This window comes from Montipora capricornis, chromosome 2 (genome assembly GCF_036669925.1).
Source record: "Montipora capricornis isolate CH-2021 chromosome 2, ASM3666992v2, whole genome shotgun sequence".
In the NCBI taxonomy this organism is placed as follows: Eukaryota; Metazoa; Cnidaria; class Anthozoa; order Scleractinia; family Acroporidae; genus Montipora; species Montipora capricornis.
Window position 1 is genome coordinate 10889757 of NC_090884.1, and position 22500 is coordinate 10912256.

Consider the following 22500-nt stretch of genomic DNA (forward strand, 5'->3'; position numbering starts at 1 on the left):
TGTATACATTGAACAGGTGATTAACTGATACACGTACCTTGTTTTTCCTCACAAATTACTGGTAACAAAGTGATGTCTTTTTCTTGGGTTTTTACAAAGTAGTTCATTAACATTACCAGATTTGGGAAAGGTTTATCCTATGGAAAAAAAAAAAGGGTCTGCCAAAAGATTTACAGCATTACAGCTATACCACAGTTGAAAGACAGGATGCAAAACTACAGTATGCAAGCCTCTTTTGCAGGTGTCTAAAGGAGACAATGTTATTGCTTAAATTGTCCATGCAGATTTAAGTGCAAAGATCACTTCTTCATTTTGTCTAAAACCTGCCCTTCAAGTATACATTTATTTCATTATTACCCGGACTGTACTGCTACAAAGGAACACAAGGGCCTGCACAAGGTTCTACAACTAATAGTAAGTTCCAAGCAATACATAACCACAGATCAAAATTTTTGAATTAGCATGGAAAAAGTGGGTGCTATACTATAGCAGGGCTCAAAGTTAGCGACCTAATGGTCGCACATGCAACTAAATTTTTGGTTGTGCGCCTAAAAAATCATGTGTGGTTGCACTTGCGTGCCTTAAAAGCTCAAGTACAGTGCGATTGAATTTTTTGTCTAGTTTCTCACCTGACTATACTTGCGTACTCCAAGTGGTACGTCACAAAACAAAAACATCAATCAACAGATATACATAACAAAATCTGGCCTTAAATAATAAAGTTAAATTATTTTCCTTTCGTCAGTGTGTTTGTTTGTGTTTGTTTGCCATCAGTTTTCTCAACAAATTCCCCCAACGCCGGTGAAGGTCCATTTTTCCCATTGATGTTTCATTCCATCTCATACTCTTCTGTTTTGTTAAAACTCCGCTGACACATGCAAATGAAAACTACAAATAAAGCACATGCTTATTGTGATAATGGATGGTCAAGAGAGGGTCAAAAATATGGGCCTTTTTCTCCAAGTTAAAAAAATTATTAAAAAAGTGAATTACATCCCACTTAAGTCATCGCGCTTGTATTGTCTTGTATCCAATAATTTTCTTGTAAAGAGCCAGCCTTCACATTCTACAAAAGCGAGTAAATCTGCCTCGAATGATACTGCATCACTATACCAGTCCGCGATAATGCCAACGAGCAAGAAAAGAAAAATATACAAATTTCAAAAAGGGGGGTTAAACGAATTCGAGTAATGCAGTGCATCCACTTCATCCATAGTCAATGGTTCCCTGCTAGCAGAGGTCCCTTTTCGTTTTGTGTTCGCTGGGTTGTAGAGTACAGCCGAAGAGAACTCTGCCATGGGTCGAAAGCATGTGCGGCGGGTACTTAGCGATCGAATCCTCATGTCATGCTTCATGTTGTGTAGGCTCACTTAACAACAGCAGAATTACTGTAAAGGAATGCGCGAGACATGGCTGCCTACGACATCAACGTCAAATGCGCAGAAACTATTTGCTATTTGGGACAGCATAAAGTCTCACCTTGGTGACCGGATGGAATCATCGAATTACGCGTCTATTATCAATTACGAAGTTGTGTGTCGAATCCGGTTTTCAAGTACACTTTCTTTGGTTACAAGTGTACATTGAAAAGGAAATACAAGATGGAAGCTTTTCTGTTATTTTGAATGTACTTTAACATGATAACATGTAATAATAATTTGTTGTTGAAATTGAGAGGTCAAGTTGAATTAAAAACCACAAGAATTTTATCGCTGTCTCAAACGAAAAGTAAGTCAGCCTTACTAGTTAAAACAACAAACACAGGATTAAAATAAAATACAAAAAGGTGAAGATGACGTAATAATGTCTTAAGTTCTGCTTTTCTGTTGGAACAGGTGTTCCCATTATTTTAAGCTGTGCTAATGTTTTCTGCTGTGCGCCTAAAATTTTGGCAGTGCGCCTAGAAATATGCAATTGGTAGCACAAGAGCTTCCAAAGCCAAAAATAAACTTTGAGCCCTGTATAGGATAAAAGAAATGAGGAAAATAAATTCTTACAGACGTCAGGCATGGCAGTTATTGCATTGGACTTCCAAAATTCACTTCAGAACCCTTGGGCCATTCTATTGTTCTGATTGGCGACCAGTCAGCTCTGCAGATGGTTGAGCTTTAGACTTAACATGGAGCAGGATATGGGTGTTAACTCTGACTGGATCAACACTTAAAATAACTGAGAAAAGAGGTGCTGCTCTCACATGGATAACAGCAAATTGATTAGACTTGCTAGTCTTCTTCCGACAAAACCAAAGTGCTGGTGTATGTAATTTAAATCCTACTGATAAATTGGATGAGTAACAGAGGTTTCGATACCTACGGAGTGAAATATAATGAAAACAATAACCATTTTCATTAGGGGGCTGGAAATGGTGAAATAGGCAGTGTGGATCACAGCTCAAAGTCAAACACAAGAGCATGGTCTTAGCTAAACAAACGGTTTAAAGAGGCCCTATAAGTGGTGGTAGACCGCTGGTAACTGGCTTTTATTAGAACATATGATGAATAAGACACTTTCAAATGGATAAAATGGACACACTACTTAAACTTTAGAAATGGCAAAAGCTTATGTAGTGATTTAATCTGCCACCAACCTCGTGTTGTTTAATAACAAGGTTCCCATCAGGTAATGTCTCTATTTTGTGGTGGCGACATCTGTCTCTGTGTCTACAATATAAAAGAAGGGGGAAAAAAGAAAGAAAAAGGTTATTACAATAATTATTAGACTTTCGAAAAGTCCTTCGTCTAGATACACGCGCCAAAACATTTTCTCCTGGGATTATCGTGAGGTCGACTTGTGGCAAGTCTAAATAATTATTGGCAGCTCTTGAAATTTTCCGAAACAACTTAAGGTGGTTTCTCAGGAATCATTCAACGCTAACAATGCCACAAAATATATCTGGAAGAAGTGCAATAATCAAGTTAGGTACATGTACAGTGTGCATGAAAGTGACCTTCGTTTGAAATAAAAAATGTTTGCTTTTCTTACTGTAATATATTTATAAAGAACAAAACTACCTACATGTACATACATGTATGTATTAAAAGCAGCTATACACCTTATCCCAAAATGGCCGCCATTCTAGTATTCTTTTGTTTCCATGCAAATTGGCCCTTATGACCTCGCTTTCAAATGTAAAATTCTAACCGCTTACTAACCGAGCGCGAGGGCCGTACTGGGGAATATTGGCCCGAGGTCATGGCAGTATGGACCGAGCATGCGAGGTCCGTACTGCCACGACCGAGGACGAATATTCCCCAGTACGGCCCGAGCAAGCTCGGTTAGTACAGTAAGTTGTTCATTATGGCACTCAGTTTCTGATAGTAAAATGCACTTCCGGTGCAATCAATCTTGTTAGCTTTTTATCTTTTAGCTTTTTATTTTTTTAGCTTTTTAATCTTTTTAGCTTCTTCTGGTAGTTTCACTGTGAAGAATGACAATATTCACAGTTTTTTTTTTCGCTGTTTTGGTTGCAAATTATGAATTTGCCGGCTTTGCTCCAAAGCAAAAATACATGGCTTGGACCTTTTCCACGGAAATGGTCCATACTGCAAAATCCCGACTGAGAAAGAACCAATCAAAGTGCTGCGATTTGCCCAAGACTGGCTTTGCCATATAATAAAAAAGAATATTTAACCTTGAATGAGGCCAAAAGTACCAATTTGCATGGAAACAAAAGAATACTAAATGGCGGCCATTTTGGAAAAGAGGCCGGTGTATAAAAGCTTTTGGACTTGAAGTAACATGTGATAATTTGCAAGGAACATTAATTAATTGCTCCTGCCCATATTTCTTGCTTTCCTTAAATTATTCTGTAAGGTTGATTAAAAGTTTTTTAAAATATATTTTAAATATTTTGGTCCTAGGGCTAGTGCAACATGGAAGTTGCTGTGGACATACAGCAATTGAGTAACTTTGTTTCCGGAGTACCGGTTTATAATAAATAAAAAAATCATCTGAACTTGCTTGAGCATTTCATGATTTATGGCCACTCATGACGATTTGAAAGTTCTCAAATTGCACTGGCCACAATTTTGAGAAATTCCAAACATCATTCAGGCCCATAATTCCCAGAAGTACACAGCCTCATGTTCACACCATTTTCTACAGTTATTTGTAAGGATTAAAGTATAATTACTACTTTCCTTGCAAATAATAATATTATTATTACAATGATAACTCACTTTAGTGAAAGAGTGTAAGCTCCAGGTTTGTTAACAGACTCACTATCACGGACTAAATATCTTCCTGCTCCACATTTCTGCAGCATTTCTTCTGATTGTTCTCTTGTTAACTTGCCAAAATACCAGCTGCAAAAATGGCAAGACTGGTTACCAGTATTCTCAGCAAGTGCTGTTTACTTATCAAGTTAAACCAGGGTGTTATGTTTTTTATTTCATTATAAGGCATACATGTAGTCTAATAATAATTTTATTGTCACATGAAAGTACGTGTAACATGTGTCACAACAATTACCGGTAATTTTAGTTTTCATTGGATTTCAAGAACCCTATTAATTAAGAGGCCACCAAATCTCTAAAATTTGACCAATATAAAGATTCATTTAAAACTGCACAAGTCAACAGGGTGGCAAGAGTTATCAATCAAAATTGCTGAACATTCTTTTGACAATCTTTGTTGGACAGCTAACATACAAAGTCATTATATTCTGGAGACAACACTCAGAGCTGTGAAAACTAAGGAAGATGCCCCTTGATATACATGGACACCAGAGCTAGAGAACATGGATCTTGATAATAATATTATTATAAATAGTAATGTAATTTTCACTACCACCCATAAGAATGGTTTTTTGATGTAAAAAACAGGCCTTCTGATATTATGCAACGGTGCGACTTCGCACAATCGACCTCAAATCGTATCCGATCGCACAATTCACAAAAAATCACATGATTCAGAAAAGAATGCACAAAATTCATAAAATAAAACATAAATCAACAAGTTTCTCAGGAGTTCCTGCATAAATATGCCATTTTTAAGATGATTTACCTTGGAAAATGGCTAAAAAGCCTTTGTTACCTTCAATTTTGTAAATAGTCAAAGTTCAAGGCATTATTTTGCATGTGGGGGGCCTGGTACAAGTCTCATTCTTAAAGAGTCGCCAATTGGTGTAACACAAACACGCCCTTTGTTCAAATTAGCAAATTTGTTCAGAAATATAATACTGAACACAAAAACAAAGTGTAAGAAGCTAGTCGTAGCATACAGGAATATTAATAATATTATTGATCATTCATTTGGCATGTTAGCTGTGTCCTTTCAACTTTTAACGTGGTGCACCAATAGTGCAGAAGACCTCATTTTTTTTACTTGTCCCAACTAATGTCAATCAAGATTCAAAATTACTGTTCCCTTAACCGGTATGTTCAAAATATCTTTAGGGCAGTAAAAACGTGTTTTTTTTATCCTGAAACCTTGAAAAACAAGCTTAAAATTGCTCAGAAAAAAATCGGATAATTTACAATATTTGTCACATAATTGGCCTTTCTAATCGCAAAATCTGCCCTGCAAATTTTGCACAATTTGCATTTTTTCATCGCACCCTATCAGAAGGCCTGAAAAAAAGACTTTGAATCCAACAATTTAATGCTTTACTAGTCAATGGAAGCCATCTTCAAGAATGAAAGAGTTTTAAAATTGAAAAATAAAAGAAACAGTCTGTGAGAGGATGCTTGTATGTACACTGTACATGTACTTACGCAGGCTTTTCATCAGGAAAGGTATCATAAAAAGGTTCTGAAGGTTCTGGTGATGCTTCTATTCCATCCGACACAGGCTGGCGGTCTTTCTGTCATAAACATAACCATAAAATAATGTGAATGTGTTGCCACATCTACAAACACAACCGACAATGAATGATATAACTTGCAGTGTCTGATCTAGATAGAGCTACCTAATAGTATATTTATAATTAAACATGAGGCCAGACAATGCCATCATAAACGTCAGTGCACACCATCCTCTACATCTTTTCCAAGGTTGCAAACAGGGTGTGATTTCTTTATTGTCCACATGGCTTCGTATTTTTTTTGCTATGAGATAGGTGACTGCAGTTACCCTAATACATAGTTCATGTAGTACTATTATAGTTCTCCTCGGAGAACAATAGACTAGACAACCAACTGCAGGCGTCATTACTGAGGCACCACATACTTTGCCATTACAGCAAAAACCTTTGTATATGGACCCAAATTTAAAGAATCACTCACACACTCCATTATTCACAAAGCATTCATTTTTCTTAAAAAGGAACTCGAAAAAATAACCAAAATAGTCTAATTTAACAACAACATAAAGAGCATTTATATAAGAACATTTTTGTAACACCAATCCCTTTTCATTAAGTATCAGAACACAGTCCAATCTGCCATGATCCTTAATTCCTACACTTGCCAAGTTCTCTCCTCCCCAAAAGCTCCTAGTTACCGTGCTGGGTTTTAATAATGCATAAGAGCCCCCATGAAGTCAACATTGAATGGAGAGAGTGGGGATCATCATAGATTTTACTCTGTCAAATGCCAGACAATCTTACTTGTCAATGTGGGCCAGTTTAGGGGTAAGAGGGTTAATAGCTTACCGTTACGGTACTTATTTGGCTACAAGCCGAGCTTGGCTATAAGCCGAGACCGCAAACTTGTTACACAAAAAATCAACTTGATCAACACAAGTTGTAAATGCATAATACTTGGCTATAAGCCCAGAACCATTTTGGGTCTTGATGTTTATTATTGATCATGGAATTTTTGGTAAAATTTATAAAAACTGACATTGACTGAAAAACTATACTCAAAGCAATAAAATGAACGCAAAAGATTAGAAACAAACAAGCTACGTGATCGTGATCGAGGTGACGAATATTATTAAAACAATTGCTGACCTCACTGAAAACATGTCTTTGTACAAGTGAAGCATTTTATAAAAAGCCATTCGACTGAAAACCTTGCAACCTCGCCTCTAAACTTAAAATAGTCGCTGAAGCAGAAGCTGTAAAAAATAACTCCGAGATCGCTAGAGAATACGGCATAAGCTAGTCGATCGTCCATCACACGAGGAAAGATCAAGCAAATCTCTTCAACGGGGAGGTTAATGGGGAGAATATCGGGGAGTGCATCCCGAGCTTGATCAATGACTGTTGGAGTGGCTTTCAAAGCAAAGAGGTAAAGGTAAGATTTTCCCTTTAATGCGTACGTCTGGCATTAGACAGAGTAAAATCTACATGTATTGAGTCTCACTCCCAGGAGTCAATAGGTTAAAGGCGACAGTTTTTGAGTCACGGATGTAGGTGTTGTTGACCCTCTGACTCCCCATGTAAAATCACCTGGTATTGGAGTAAAATCTGTTAAGTCTCACTCCCACAAGTCAATGAGTTATTTTACAATGACTGCAAAATTCTTGCACGCTCATTGGCTAATTTTTATTGTCAATAACCAGACAGACACATAAATTCATAATTTATGCAAAATAGACACAATATTGGTGGTGTCAGCTTGAAGAAAATTGAAGTTTTTCGCATTTTTGTCTTGCGCTCTTCTGGTGTTTTGACTTAATTTTGATTCCTCTGCCTTTTTGCTATAATTGTAAAAAACAAACTGGTGTCAGTTTTTCATGCGTCTGTCCTGTTATTGACAATGAATTTTGTCATAACATTGTCAAAGTACTGTAGTCTGCGGATCCACTCGGCTATCGCCTCATGGATCCACAGCTACTTTGACATAACAGGAACAAAATAAAATAATAATTACGTAATCTTTGTTCTATTTTAGCAACAAGTCATAATGGTTTTTGGCAAATATTATAGGGTCAACTGTATTAGTTATTGTACAGAAAATGCACTAAACGAGTACAAATATACCATGATATTGTACAGTTTGTTACTGTACATACACTTGGTTATTGCACAGTAGAGAACCAGTTTGACTAGTTTAGGTGATGACATTTGCCCCGTTCTCAGTTGTTTACAATTCACTTGCCAAAAATTTAGTGCACAAGATGTTTGGTGTGTAGTATCGCTGAGTATTCCTAAAAATTGTAAAAATACTCCACGATACTACACATCAAAACAAGACTGATAAGATACATTAACCAATTACTGCACTAAGAGGACCGGACCTCTGGCATGGCTGTAGTTTGATGTTATGAGTAAGCAAGTCAGCAAACACCTAGGGCCTATTTACATGAGGCGAGTCAGCCTGGTTAGGGGGCCCTGTAAACGGGTGATTCCAGTAAGGTCTAACGGGATGAATTTCAGGAATTTGTTTATGTGCCTTGTAACCATCAAAGTCATGCAAAGGGTAACTGGTAAGTTTTCTTGTTTTGGTATGAAATGAAGGGTCATTTTAGCCCTAGCAATAATGGAATGGCATTTTAAAACAAAAGATGCAAAAATAATCCTGTAATCTGGCTGCATTTTCATGGCAACCCATTCATCATGACAATTTTTCATCCTGGCACACCAGGCTGGACCATTCATATGAGAATTTTTCAGCCCAGCTTGCCAAGATCTTGGCAGCTCAGACTGGGATCTTGGCAAGTAGGCCGGCCCGCAATGAAGTGAGATTTTACCAAAGAAAATGGGAATTTAGCTGAGATCTCAGCAAAGCAGGGCAGCCTGCCTAACTGGGCTGGCTTGCCTGACATATACTGTAAACAGGCACTTAAGGAGCAGGTTCCAAAGGATCGACCCACTAATTAATAACAATGATCGCTATCCCTACCTCTCTCTTAGAACTCTTGCTTCGCAACAAGTTTTTACAATGGCTGCCAAATGAATGATGTTTCTTCCCAAACATTTTATGCATTTCCTGATCTGTCACCTCACAGATATCTGGTTTTATAGAACATGTCAAGATGGGAACTAAAGTAGAAAGATGACAAGGAATGGTTCATAATCAAGGTAATTCTTAAAAGTTAACCATTATAATAACATAATAATTATTTTATTTCACTGATAATTGAAGTATTTATGCAACAAGAGGCAAGCAAACCTTCAGAGTATTGGTTGCTGACTTTCTCTTTTTCACCAGTTTCTTCTAAAAGACCTAACTGAGGTGGTGTTGACTTTCCCTAAAAGCAAACAAAATTAATGAAAATTCTCAAATATTTCCTCGAAATATAACTACACGCACTGCATGTGCATGCAATTGTTTTTATGTAGTGGGGAGTACTATACTGAAAGTTCACTACTTGATTAACAAAATACAAACCAACTTTGAATTGAATTGCATCCTGTTGTCAATAGACTTGCCACAAGTCGACCTCACGATAATCCCAGGAGTAAATATGTTTTTGAGCGAATCGTGATTTAGATGAGCGGTGTATCTAGACGAAGGACTTTTCGAAAGTCTATGTTGTCAATTGAGAACTTTCAGTGGAGGAAAACAAGGACATAAGTGAAAATGCATGCAGGTATACACACATCTTTTGATGTTAATAATATTGAAAGTAAGAAGATACTAAAATACTAACAAATTGATTCAAATACGAACAATAAGATGATTGTTCTTGGAATAATGCATGAAATTAATTTATACAGAAAACTATAGTTTAACTGCATCCATGTAGGCATGCTCTCAAACAGTCGATCCAACTCAGACTTAACGCCAAAAATACCTTAGCAGCAAGCCTCAATGAGTGAATCCACTGGAGACGTAGAGGCTCAGAACCAACCTGTAAACATCAAAATAATACAAGTTACCGTAAGTTTACAAAAGTGATTCAGAAATTTAATAAATAAATATATCACAGGTAGTGATGTCAAAAGTAGGATAATAACTATTATTAGTTCTGTCATGAGACAAACAACCAGTGCTGCTAACTACATATACAGTGTAATCTTGAGATTTTTCTTAATAACAGATTTCTCTAAAAGTTGAAATAATCTTTTAAGGTGGCTGAAATATGAGTTTCACTACTTTTAAGAGTTGTCATTACAACACTGTATCACATAACAGCAATGCTATGGTACCATATGAAATGCCAACAAGATGCTTTTTTAAGTGTTTACTCCGAATACCATGTGCCGCAGAAGTAGGGTGATACATTTTGGAAAAGGTAGTTTTTGTGACTACTGCGCATGCGCGTAGTCACTATTGCCATCGCGTTAGTTTTCCGAAAATGACTATGTAACACTAGAATACACTTCGGAGCCAATCCGCATACAAAGATTACCAAAGTTCGGACTCTGTAAACAGTACAATGATTCGCCGATAGTTCGCGAGGACAAACAAAATGTTCAGGTGCTCCAGGTTCACAGATGATGATCTGTGAAGAATACGGTTCTGTAATTTGAAGTGAAATTTTCATTCTTAGAGCAGTTACTTCTCGTAGCTTTCGTATTTTTTTCCAACCGAGACCGTTTGCGCGTTTAATGAAGCCGCTGAAGGAACGCAAAAGCCCTTAAAGGAAAAACATTTTTAGCAAGATTGATCCCGTCTTAGAGATAAACAAAGCTTTGAAGTACTAGCACGTAATAGTCAAACTATAGATGGTTTCACAGTGAGATCATCATATATTAGCAAGGTCTTCTGAATTGTTATCTATAGGAGGTTAAATATGCCAGAGAAATAAATGTTTTTCCAAGTTTCAAGTTCTGTGACGTCTTAAGTTTCGAAAATACAGTATTTTGAACTTCATATTTTAAATTGTCACATTAAGCAGTTTACGTGACACTGTGGTACCAAGCTATTTGATTGAAAAAATGTCTATCACTATGAGTCTCAGCAGTTTGAGCCTTTCAAGTACATTAGGAGATTTGTTCATACATATGTATTTTATTTCATGAGCGAAAAGTAAGCGCTTTCATGGCAAAGTGAAGTCCAGATGTCGGAGCACTTTGATCCACCACCTACATAAAACTCTGTTGTAAAGTTGTGTGAAACGCTTCGACAAATAGCTCAGAAACGATGTACCCCACAGATCTAAGAATTGGAGAGGTGGTTTCTAAGTTTGTTTCCGGCAACATTCCAAGTTATTGGCCTTTTTCATTGAACGTTTCGAATTTATTTTTTTGTTGCGTGACAGTGAATATGATCTATTGCACGTGAGTTTTTCAATGGTCGAGAAACAATCGAATGAAAGCTGTGGTGAATCAATTCCCACAATTCAGCCACCCCTATTCACATAACAGAATATTTTACTTCTTTTCCCCTTGTCCATCTCCGCAGTAGTCACATGCGCCTCTCGAGCACCTATTTTTTAATTTGCTAAGTACGAAACAAAACAAGTAAATGTTTCTGCAGCTAGTTGCTCATTCATAATAATGTACCAGTGAAAATGTACCAATGTGATAATGTACCAGTGAAAATCGCTTAATGTTTACAATCGCAAATAAATTCAACAGGTGACATAGCTATAGGAGTAGTACGTCTTGGAACAGGTTGTTGGAATGGAAATGTCTATTTTTGCGGGATCTAGTATGTAGCGTGACATCAGATACACTGTAAACTGGTTTCACGTGAAAGAAGCCCGCGAGGCAAAGGCGGGTGAATCACAGTGTAGCAACATAGACAACGAGTGAAAAACTATTCTTGTAATTCACATACTTTTTTTTATGTAAGTGAAAACCGGTATCCAGCTGCAAAGTTTCCAAATTAACAGAGTTGTGAATAACGCGGCCGGTGACCTCCAGCTCTAGATAGCTAACATGCAGATCAAGAAACTGTAGCAATTAATTAAAAGAAAAAAAATGACATCGGCGGATGATGTTCATACAAAGAACAGCTGCGGCAGAAAGAAACCAATAATTTTCAGCCATTTATAACATACCGTTGCTGGAGGTTCTGTACTTTCGATTTCGTCATGTTGTCAACAGGCAGGATTAGACGAAATATCTTATTCATAACATTTCCAGAAGGCTGAATTCAGCATATTCACGTTTTAGCGTCATTTGCCATCTCGTGGAAGATGCGCTTTCAATCAGCAAACGAAATTAAATGAGTCACACTGAAGCCGCAACGTAGAACCCATCATTTGGTTGCTGCACTGCACGTTATAAACTCCTATTTTCATGGAATTCTCTAAGACGTGAGGCTGTTTCAAGTCTCTCGATATCGGAAATCTTCTCCTTCGCGGCTGTGTTCATTTGTTATTGTTGCAGTTGTTTTTTCACAGAGGGAGGTCAAATTTATTGCTCAGAGGTGTGTAGTACTTTGCTTTTTAATTAGCCAATGAAATCAGTGCCTCGTAATTCTATTGTCTTTTTGCTCCACAGAAAACTAAATTATACCCAGATTACAACTCAGATACCTTTCAGGTATTCCAAGTAATTATTGTTTAACAAAAATTAATGTGCCCAAAATTGTGACATGATAGGTTACCATGGCAACATGAAAGCTCTCCAAATACACCTTACATGTATATTTTGTCTTTACTTGCTTATATCTCAAAAATGAACTCGGTGAGCGCCATTTGAGAAAGAACTATCGACAAAGTTTAAACAAATTCTTGGAAGCCAATTCAGGACTACCTTAAAGTAGCTCTGAAAATAATTTTTTATTGGCTCCCAATATTTTTTTAAAATTTTGCTGATAGTTATATTTTAAATTGCTTATTACTATTCTACATTATATGATAACCAAATCAATGCACATGCTCTGATTGGTCAATCAGCTATGTTTTATTGTGCCAGTAAACTCATGGAAAAATCGCCTGTCTTCTGAATTATTATATAAAAGCAATAGACCACAGGTTTCTATAGTTTAATTTATAGGCATGATAAACCACTTGGGATGTTGGAAAAACACTCAAAGAATTCATAATAAAATAACTCTTCTGCGGCTCGTGATTTACGAATTCTTCTCGTGTTCTACGAACATCCCGCATGGCTTATGAGCCTATAAACCATAGAAACTTGTGGTCTATTGCTTAAATAAAAAATGGGGGTCACCAACACATTTATTTTTGAGATATAAGCAAGTAAAGACAAAATACCGTATAGGGTGTTTTTGGATCTGACTCTCATGTTGCCATGATAATCTATTACGTCAGAATGGTGGGAGCATTTTGTTAAGCAAATTATTATAATAATTGGTGTTTTATGTGGTACCATAACATTGCTGTTACTGTATGTGATACAGTATAGAAGTTATAACCCATCTAATAAGAAGATATCTAAAAGTGGTGAAACTGGTTCTACCACCTCAAGTTATAAGCTTTGTTGTCCTTCTGGGATCATTAAAGAATAACACCAAGCTTTATTACTACATGTAATTTGCTCATTTACTAGTCAAGAATACAATCATGAAAAATGTACATGTATTCAGCCTTACCCTGAATAAATATTTCTTGCCTTGTTCTCCCTTGATTTCAAATTCAAATTTGCCTTTGCTCTTTTTACCACCATTAAAGGTTGAGCTCAGCCCTAAATCCACATGGCCTTTAATCTAGAACAAAATTTCCATATTTAAATAATAATAATAATAATCATCATCATCATCATTATTATTATTGTAGGTTTTTATGGTCCATTTAAAGAATTTTCAATGCACTTACAATGGTCTGATTAATCTACATGAACTATCTACAATAAGAATTTCTAAGAAGAAAAGTTTTCAAATGTTGCTTAAAAATAGAAACAGATTCAGAATACTTGATTTCATTAAGTACAATGTAAACTGTTCCAGATTTTCAGTGCATAATACGAAAATGAGTTAATATATAACAGGAGGAACTTGTAAAGAAAATCATCAAATGAACAGAGTAAATAAACCGGTTGATATTTGACAAGTGGTGAAGACAAATAAATGCATATGCACCAATATTTATAATTTGATCAGATCTTCTTATTCCCGAAACCAAGCGTGCAGAACCATTCTGAACATGTTGCACTTATTCCTTACTAAGGTAGGTCAAAGTATAAACTGTTACGTTACAATAATCCAAGCCCGACATGACAAAAACATAGACCATCATCTTTTTACAAGTTGATCCTTGCTCTGATACTTCCTCAGTCTCCCAATAAATGGAATCACCAGCATGGCAATCCAACAAAGCAAACTTCTGATACCACACACGTTGTGTCACGACAACCAGTTAACTTTTTTCATGTGTGGTAAACACTATTTGAATGTGAGCATGCATTGACCATAAATGATTCACAAATAAAGTAAAGTGACAAGAGTCAATACTTGTTCAAAATATTGCACAAAAATTCAGTCCCTTGTTAACGGAAAAACAAAAGTTCTGAATATGTGTAATTCACATGCAGTGCTGACTTACATTTTCTGTATTTTGAGTATTTGAATCCTTGAAGAAAAACAGCTGAGATCCACGAACAACAACCCAGTGAATGACCCACTAAAATAAAAAATGAATGAATTTAACAATAAAAATGACCAAGCAGTTTCGTTTGAGGAATAAATTATAATCTGTTTGTTGCCAAAATAAACTTTGCATTTGAATGGTTTTCCCCTTTTGTGCTGAAGACAAAATTCACTTTTCTTTTACTTGTTAATGTTTGATTCCTTTAATTAAGTAGTTTGTCCTACAATGTAAATGTCACCATGTAAATATGTTTTCTACCTTTAAGTGCTTACAGTGCGACGCGCCTTACCGATGCCACCTAACAAAGTTTTTTAAAACTTATACGCCAATGAGGGTGAGCGAATTTGATTGACAGTCATCCCTCCTCGCAAAGTTCGCACTGTTGTAGTTGAACACTGTTGAATGGGTTGTTTTATTTGACGTATTTACAAGTAATTGTCAAATGTGAAAGTTTGTTGGGTGGCCACGATAAGGTGCGTCACATTGTAAGTGGCAGTCATTAATATCTAGTTTAAGTTTAATTTAGATCATAATTTGCAATTAGATTTGTAGAGCGCCAAGTTTGCACATACTAACAGCCATTTCTGAACGATAAACATACAGTCAGTGCTCGAAATTGGCAGTTGTCCGGTCATCCTAGACGACCAGAAAGTTTACCGGGCGACTAGATTTTGGCAAACTGAAAAGGTTGGTTACCTGAAGAAAAGACAAATTATGAACAACCCAGCTAAAAATAGAAAATTAATTTCCCAAGCCTGTCTATGTTAGATAGTAGTGTAAAATTAACAATAATGAATTTGCTGCAGTTGAGCATTTTCCAATGTTTTGAATATCTGGCGCTTTTACACAAAACTGTTACATAGGAAAATTCAATGTAACCAACATGTAGCTGGCAAAGGATTTTGAAAATGCGACAAAAAAACCCCCAGACTTCCACCAAAAAAAAACACAGGTGCACACTTAGAACTATTGGATACTCAAGCTCCAACATCTCAACATTATACCTGCCAACTTTTTCTGAGATTTAGGCGTGAGATTTTTATCCTGGGAGTGCTGGGATTCTTGAAGACGACACGATCATTTCCGAAGATTCCCGAAGAAGTCCGAAGTCTTCCGAAGAAGTCCGAAGTCTTCCGAAGACGTCCGAAGTCTTCCAAATTTGCAAACTGTGACGAAAGCGAAAACAGCCCTCGCATTTCCCAGTCCCAGTCTTAGGACGCGTATAAATGCGAGCCCGCTCCCAGTGCTTTTCACGAGGAAGGTATCGTCATTTATTCATTTTACACATGGTTCTCGTTCCTTACGTGGGTCAGAGTTAACATACCGTAAACATCCATGTATAAGCTGCACTTTTTTTCACAAAATTGAAGCCATAAACCAAGGGTGCAGCTTATCCATGGATACATCTGTGTTTCGAGTATTAAAAATCTTAATTAATATTCATACAACTTCTTAAGATCTCAGTAAAGAAACATAAAAGAAACTGAGAATATGTTGCTGTTGTTCATTGACTTTTTAATGAGTGGTGGCTCCTAAAGGAGCCGACTTTGTGTCTTCGAGTGTTTATCGGCGAATCTTGCTCTCCAAGAGTTCTTTCAAGCGATTAATTTTCACTTTACTCGCGAGGTAAATGGCCGACGGCTTCATTGTCCTTGACCACCTTCTTGGCAAATTTGTCAACTGCATTATCAAGCTCCTGTTCTGCATGAAATTTTTCACCTATTGCGCGTACATCTTTTATAGACGTGGTCATGATACCCAGGCCCTGGCCCAGACTCCTCCCCACATTTAAAGCTTGGCTACTAAGCATTCGTTCGTTTTGTTTCAATATCGAAGGAATTTCAACTTTATGGTGAAACCTTGATTGTTTGTCCTTGTTGGTTTATAGCAATATAAAATTACTGGAACTTCAAACTTTATTGTATTACATTTTTTTCCAAAATCTGCGCTTCGAAATTCGGGGTGCGGCTTATCTACGGATGCGGCTTATACATGGACGTTTACGGTATTTTGAAATTATGTCAAGCAAGACGGCAACAACTCACATTTTTCAATCAGGCGTGAGAAATTGGCCCGCAAGCGTGAGCCGGCGTGAGATTGCAGTTTTCAACCCGCAGGTGTGAGAGTTGGCAGGTATACAACATGCGTGCATTTAATCGTAAGGGGGTTTCCTATGGGAAACCAAACATTTATCAGGGCAACCAAATTTACGGGTTTACTTGACCGGCTTTTGAGACAGTGAAAACCTGGAATTTTTTAAATTTCAAGCACTGCTTGATGACATCAACTCTCAGCTTTGCAATTAGTTTAATGTGGCACATCAATCTTTGATAGTGGCTCATCAACTTGTCCAACCGTACAGCCAAAAGGTTGGTTCAGTTGACTGACATTCAGACAAAATTTTTGTCCCGCAAAAGTTTGAGCTTTGATTTTTATCCACAGGCTGTTTACTTTGAGTGTAAGTTTTGGATTTCACGGTCCGCCATTACTCATGTTCAGAACTGACCAACTGGACCTCAGAGGGTTGAACTTAGGGAAAAGTGAAAGCCCGAAACTTCTGCGCTGCATATTAATTCAGGTGTGTACAAACGCATTGCATTCTTAAACTAAAGTAAGTCTTTGACATCATTTTCTCCTTGATCCAGTTCTAGATCTCTCAAGATTTTAAAGTGTGTAATGGCGGACCATTAAATAGGAAAAGTTCAGTTAAAATAAACAAAGTGTCTTTTTGAAGTTAAGGCTTACAACTTGAGTCACTTAGTGTTTAGTTAATATAGTTTTGAAATCCAAAAAAAAAAAAAGGTTTAATTGACACTTCGATCATAGTACCACTGAAAATTAATAACTGAAGAGAAAGTGCTGCCTTTGCAATTACAAGTGCTGCCTTTGCAATTATATCTGCAAATGGTAAAACTTCCAAGCCTTCTCAGCTAAGAACTATTAACGCCATAAAGAATCCAAACACTCTTCACAAAGAGAAGGGCATGGAGTCCCTGGTGTTGTGGTAGATCTCTGCAAGCATGTAGTTGCATATGACCTTGCTAGATTAAAGGAATTTTGAGCAAAGGGTACTACAAAAAAATACAGTGAAAAGTTTGGTTATTTGTCAGGAGCTGGATCTTACATGTATGGGACTTTAACTCCTCCGTTTTTCACCAAAAAAGGATGAAACACCAGCTGCTCAGAAGACAAAAGAACAATTAAGCTCATTCGAGCTGAAAAAATGCAGTGAAATATTCTGCTAGAGCTGATACTGTTCAGCTTTGTTTTCTTGAAGTAAGAATACGTCACATTACCATGCACATTTGCTAGCTACAGACGACTATATTGTAAACATGTTTATCGTCTAATATGTCCTGTTGAAACCATGCCAAATAGAATTTATTGCTCTTCGATGCACAGTCCAAAGTTTATACAAGATCACAAGACGACAAAGAACTTAAATATTGCATCATAAAACGTACCACACCAAATTAGGACTAAACAAGTAATAGACACCATCGCCTTTAAAATACTTGATTTTCTGGTCTTGGACTTCCACTTTTGAAAAACTCGATCACGGTAACACTCGTTGCTAAAAATACACCCTTTCCAGCTTGCACAAGTTCTCGTCCTATAAGATACAGTGTATCCTTCGATTCGTCTTCAGTGAGAGCGTTCCGTAAGATTAAGGCACCGAAAAATCTAGAGATTTGACAGAAAACTTCATAGTAAGAGATGGCATCAAAGTCCACTGTTGTTGAGTGTACAAATCTCTTTTATTAAAGCTAATAAATTATCGGTTGCTCCGGTTTCTAGCGCTACTGTAACAATAGCTTCAAGGATCGACGAAGCGCCGATACTGCAAGTTTTTAAAGATAAATTGTCCGCCGCTAATAATAAACAATGCAATGCAGAGAGAAAAGATTCAGAACCGAGCGTTACTGAATAACAAATTGATTTAAGTTAATTGACCGTAGGAGAAGGAAATCAACTACAAGGTGTTTTGAAGCTAAAAAAACATGCGGCGGAATTGACATTGCTCATTTGCAATGGAGGCCTTTTTAACACTGTGCAGAAAGATGATTAAGCTGTATCACTAAAACTTGATTTCCATCAACGAAGGTAAGCCAACATGGTATATGCGATAGCATAATTGAAATTCATCATTGGCTTATTGGCAGAGTACCACATAAAATCCAAGATGCCAACATCGATCGGAATTCCAAAGCCAAATTCGAACGGCTCGGAACGAAACGTAAACTTTTACCTTTGCAAACCTTCCAGAATCCTAGACTGCTTGTCAAACAACTTTCCGCGTTACTGACAGCGATTACGATGATGTTTGCTATGCACAAACAGCAAAAAACTTCCGTATGAACTGACCATGTACACGTAATTATTTGCGGGGGAGGGGGGGCATATGACGTCACATTAAACCGGATCGCTGTCTCTCTCCCTCCAAAACGTTGTGAGAACGATGGAAATGCTCCTTGGAGGAAAATTCTGCACTTAGAAAACTAGGTTAAAATTGATACATCTTGGTTTCGACTCGTCGTTTTTTCCTAAAGTATGAAATTAATACCTTGCTTAGATTATTCATTCATGCAAATTTTCACTGGATGTTATAAATATCCGAAATATCTTTGTCATGGATATGACTTAAAGTCTTATATAGCTTCAAACTTATTCATACACCACCGTAAGCACATCTACGCAAACGCATACGAATACATTATTTTACCGATTTTACCTTTTTATGCTGAAATTTTCAATGTCGTGATCGCCAGTACCCCACGAATGTCGCCGACAAATTTTTGACATTTGGCACGGAATTAACGGAAAACGAGACTTGACCCAAAGAAGACAGATAATATTGCATCTACGATGAGTTAAGCCTGAAAAATGTGGAAGCTGTGACCTCGAATAATCCTTTTTCCTCCCAGTCTAAATAAACCGAACGTGATCCGTGACCTTCTTTTCACAAAGTCTGCCTGAATTGTCAAGATCATCTGATCGCTGTTGCGTGCCGCCAAAATTTCACAAATTCAATGAATCTGTTTATCAACTAACATAGTTTTAACAATGATGAGATACAGCATCGTTAATTAATAAGTAAATATCGGCAAAAAGTATGGTCAGAAGTGGCTCGTGTTTCCTTTGAAAAGCGATAATGTGATCAACATTCAAAAAAGGTGGACAGGTCAATTCACAGATTTGCGCAAAACATAAACTGTAACGATACCCCTAATTTAAGTGCTCGGTAGAAACAGTTAATTAAAGATATTCTTTCCTCTTTCCCCTTGATCAAATTGTGCAAAGACAAAGAGGAATCAAAACTGCTCTTGCGAGGTGCCTAAATTAAAGCCATTTTGACACATTTCAAGTTTTGTCTGGTCGACTGCGCAGTTGAAACAGCCGCATTCTGCACAAACAAAATACATTAAATTACCTTGGCCGATTCTTTAACTTCCAAATAGCCCTCCATGTACTTTTCTCCTCTACGACGTTCTGATGTTTCCATTGGAGAGACAAAAACTTCCTCTTGAGCTGAAATGCTCGTTCATCATGGAACACCGTGACCGCTTCAGTCCAGCGAGCGTAAATTTATGATAAATTAGAAACCACAGTCACATGCGAAACTATTTTGTCAGACTGGATTCGTAAACGTAACCACACTTAACCAGATCAATCATACATCACATCAATTGGTAAAGAGTTCAAGATTGAAATGTTTGAGCTGTTTTTACCACTGTCATATATTGCGTAAAACAAAACAGGAAGTTCATCTAGTGACATTGATAAAAGGGTTTTTTTTTTTGAAGAAATGCGTATGAAGTAATTGAATAGGTATAAGGTTTTGCAATCCCCAAGATTTGCTCGACTTAGGGATTAAAGATAATCTTTATGAGCTATGTGGCATTCGAAGGAATCGTAAAAGAGACGCAAAAGAGAGCTGATTGCTTTGCTTTGCAAGCGCAGGCATCAATTTACAGGGGGTATGACATGACGTTCTTTTCTGAAATAATCCCAAACATAATCAGCTGGTAAAATTTACAGTATCTTTTATTGTTTTCGCTATGATTACATAAATCACACAAAAAGTGCGAGGATTTGATTGTTGTGAATACAATAGTCCTGGCATGAATTTAATTAATTTAACTCCTTTTGTACAACACAGGTGACCCCTCTGTGGTACTCCAAAGAAACTGCACCCCTATTGACATCGCTCCTCGGTTGCGTGACAAATCCACCTGGGTCATAATGACTCACCGATATAAATAGCAATTTAACAACTGGGGCGTAGCAGTAATGAAGAACGCGGAATCTTCAGAGAGGTTGTACAATGCGCGAGTCAGCGAGCTGTGCGAGCGATGCAGTCAACATGCGAGCCACGCAGTTATTGAAACTAACCGTTTCAAAAGGGGTACTGTTCCCGGGGTACTGTTTATCAGCGTCATTTGAAGTAGACTTAAATACGACTTCGCATGACTGGGGTGGCTTGCCTGAGGCTTGCAAATAGGTAATATTTAAAAGCAGGAAACTTTGAAAAGAGGAATCTTTCAAAGCGGTAATATAATATCTAAAATGAGGACTCTTTAAAACGGGAAGTATTTAAAACCAGCTAGATTTAAAATGGAGGTTCTGTTGAAATATGTTTCCTGTTTTATATTTCAGTCGTGGTGAGTCCCTTGCGCTTTCTTATGGAACATATCGTTGACGTCACCTATTGTTATTAAAGGCTAGGTCACGCTATTTTAGGTAATTTTGTTTAATTGTGTTAATTATGAGCTTTAAACGTCAAATTGGCTGAGCAAGAGTCTTTCATTTGCAAAATCACGGCCTCATAACAACTGAGAATGATTTTCCAGCTGTGTAAATGACATTTTGATAGAGACTGATATAAATTTGAAGAAAGGTGGGCCGACGTTTTTCAAATTTACCCAAATTCAGTCCATTTCAATCCTCTCCAGTTTTGTCCATCCATGTCCCTTCTTGGCTTCCCTGTGTTTTGTTAGAGTTCTTCTATAGTTTTGAACAGTTATTTTGATATTTTATGCAATTCTATGACCATTCGATCAGTGCTGAAATTGCCTAAAATTGCGTGACCCAGCCCCTTTAATGTGCCAGCCAGAGCCTCATTGGCTGTTGAAACAAAGGGTCTTTTGTTCCTGTGACTGGAACAATAGATACATTTCCTGTATCTGTAGCTTTGATTTTGCTAACGCGCATGTTTCTTTTTAATTTTCGCGCATTGTTTTTTGATCTCTTGAGGTAAAAAAAAATCTTCAGAAGAGTGCTTGAAAACGAATCAGAGGGCAGAGCTGAAACAATAGATTCCAACATTTTCAGATCCAGCGAATCACATGTCCGGTACAGAACAATGAAATCGCACCTTGTTTGTTGACCGGGGGAAGCTTCCCTAATTACATGGCGAATTTCAGCCCGGGTTCTGAAAGAAATCCTCTTAAAATGAAAGTGGCGATTACATGGAGATCGGTTTCAGCCCGAGTAGGCTGAAAAAAACCAGGTAATAATCCCCATAATTTTTTCAGCCCGGGCTGCAAATGGAACGTACGTGAGCACGCGCATCTATTGTGTTTTCCCATCTCAGTAAACTATTTCATGGAAACTTGCGTTTTGCGCCCGGGCTGAAATTCATCATGTAATTGTTAAGCTTTCTTTGTATTTATGAAAGTCAAGTAGACTATTGCACGACTGATAAAACAACGCGAAAATGCATTTTAACGAGATTTCGGCTGGCCAATACCAGCCTTCATCAGGTTTATTTGGCAATTTGAAAATCAGTTCACCAAGGGTCTCTACACAGTTTCTGATCATGAACTGTATAAACCATTTAATGTTTGGGTATTTCATTTCTCCAAAGGTGACTTGTCCATTTGTGTTTTAAATAATCCTTTTCATATTCCGATAAACCATTCTACAAAAGACAGTTAGACCAATCCCGTTTATTCTTAACGGTTTACAAGGCTTGTATTTTTGACGGTGACGGCTGCCCAACGTGATATGGCTACTGGATGAACAAACCAAACTTTTTTGTTCGTTCTTTGTATCCCGACACACGCGGTCAGCGAAAGGAAAGTTACGGTGACGAGTATCTACCCTTCAGGTACATCTTTAGTTTATTATTATCTTATCATTTATTAGTTACTTTTTTATGTAATTTCGTGTCCTTTTGTAATTTCAAAGGACTAAGATTAGGTGCGGTTACACGGGGCACTTTTA

The 22500-nt window shown here is 37.2% G+C and overlaps 2 protein-coding genes across 3 annotated transcripts in view; one reads left to right on the plus strand and one right to left on the minus strand.

Moving 5' to 3' along the window:
- Positions 1–20026, minus strand: part of LOC138038823 (uncharacterized) — a 31852-nt gene extending 11826 nt beyond the window's left edge. Inside the window, exons 1-10 of the mRNA XM_068884889.1 lie at positions 19706–20026; positions 14230–14307; positions 13281–13394; positions 9625–9681; positions 9000–9078; positions 8730–8869; positions 5715–5803; positions 4179–4304; positions 2588–2660; positions 38–137 (exon numbers count right to left, since the gene is read on the minus strand). Coding sequence (XP_068740990.1) covers positions 38–137; positions 2588–2660; positions 4179–4304; positions 5715–5803; positions 8730–8869; positions 9000–9078; positions 9625–9681; positions 13281–13394; positions 14230–14307; positions 19706–19777 — 928 coding nt within the window. The 5' untranslated portion in view covers positions 19778–20026. The remainder of the gene's footprint in view (positions 1–37; positions 138–2587; positions 2661–4178; positions 4305–5714; positions 5804–8729; positions 8870–8999; positions 9079–9624; positions 9682–13280; positions 13395–14229; positions 14308–19705) is intronic.
- The window catches only part of LOC138038822 (ubiquitin-like modifier-activating enzyme 6), a 56611-nt gene continuing 50777 nt past the window's right edge, over positions 16667–22500 (plus strand). The window contains exon 1 of one of the 2 annotated variants that reach the window (XM_068884888.1): positions 16667–16852. The gene's annotated coding sequence lies outside the window, so the exon portion shown is untranslated. The remainder of the gene's footprint in view (positions 16853–22500) is intronic. The other variant, XM_068884886.1, reaches the window with a different exon arrangement.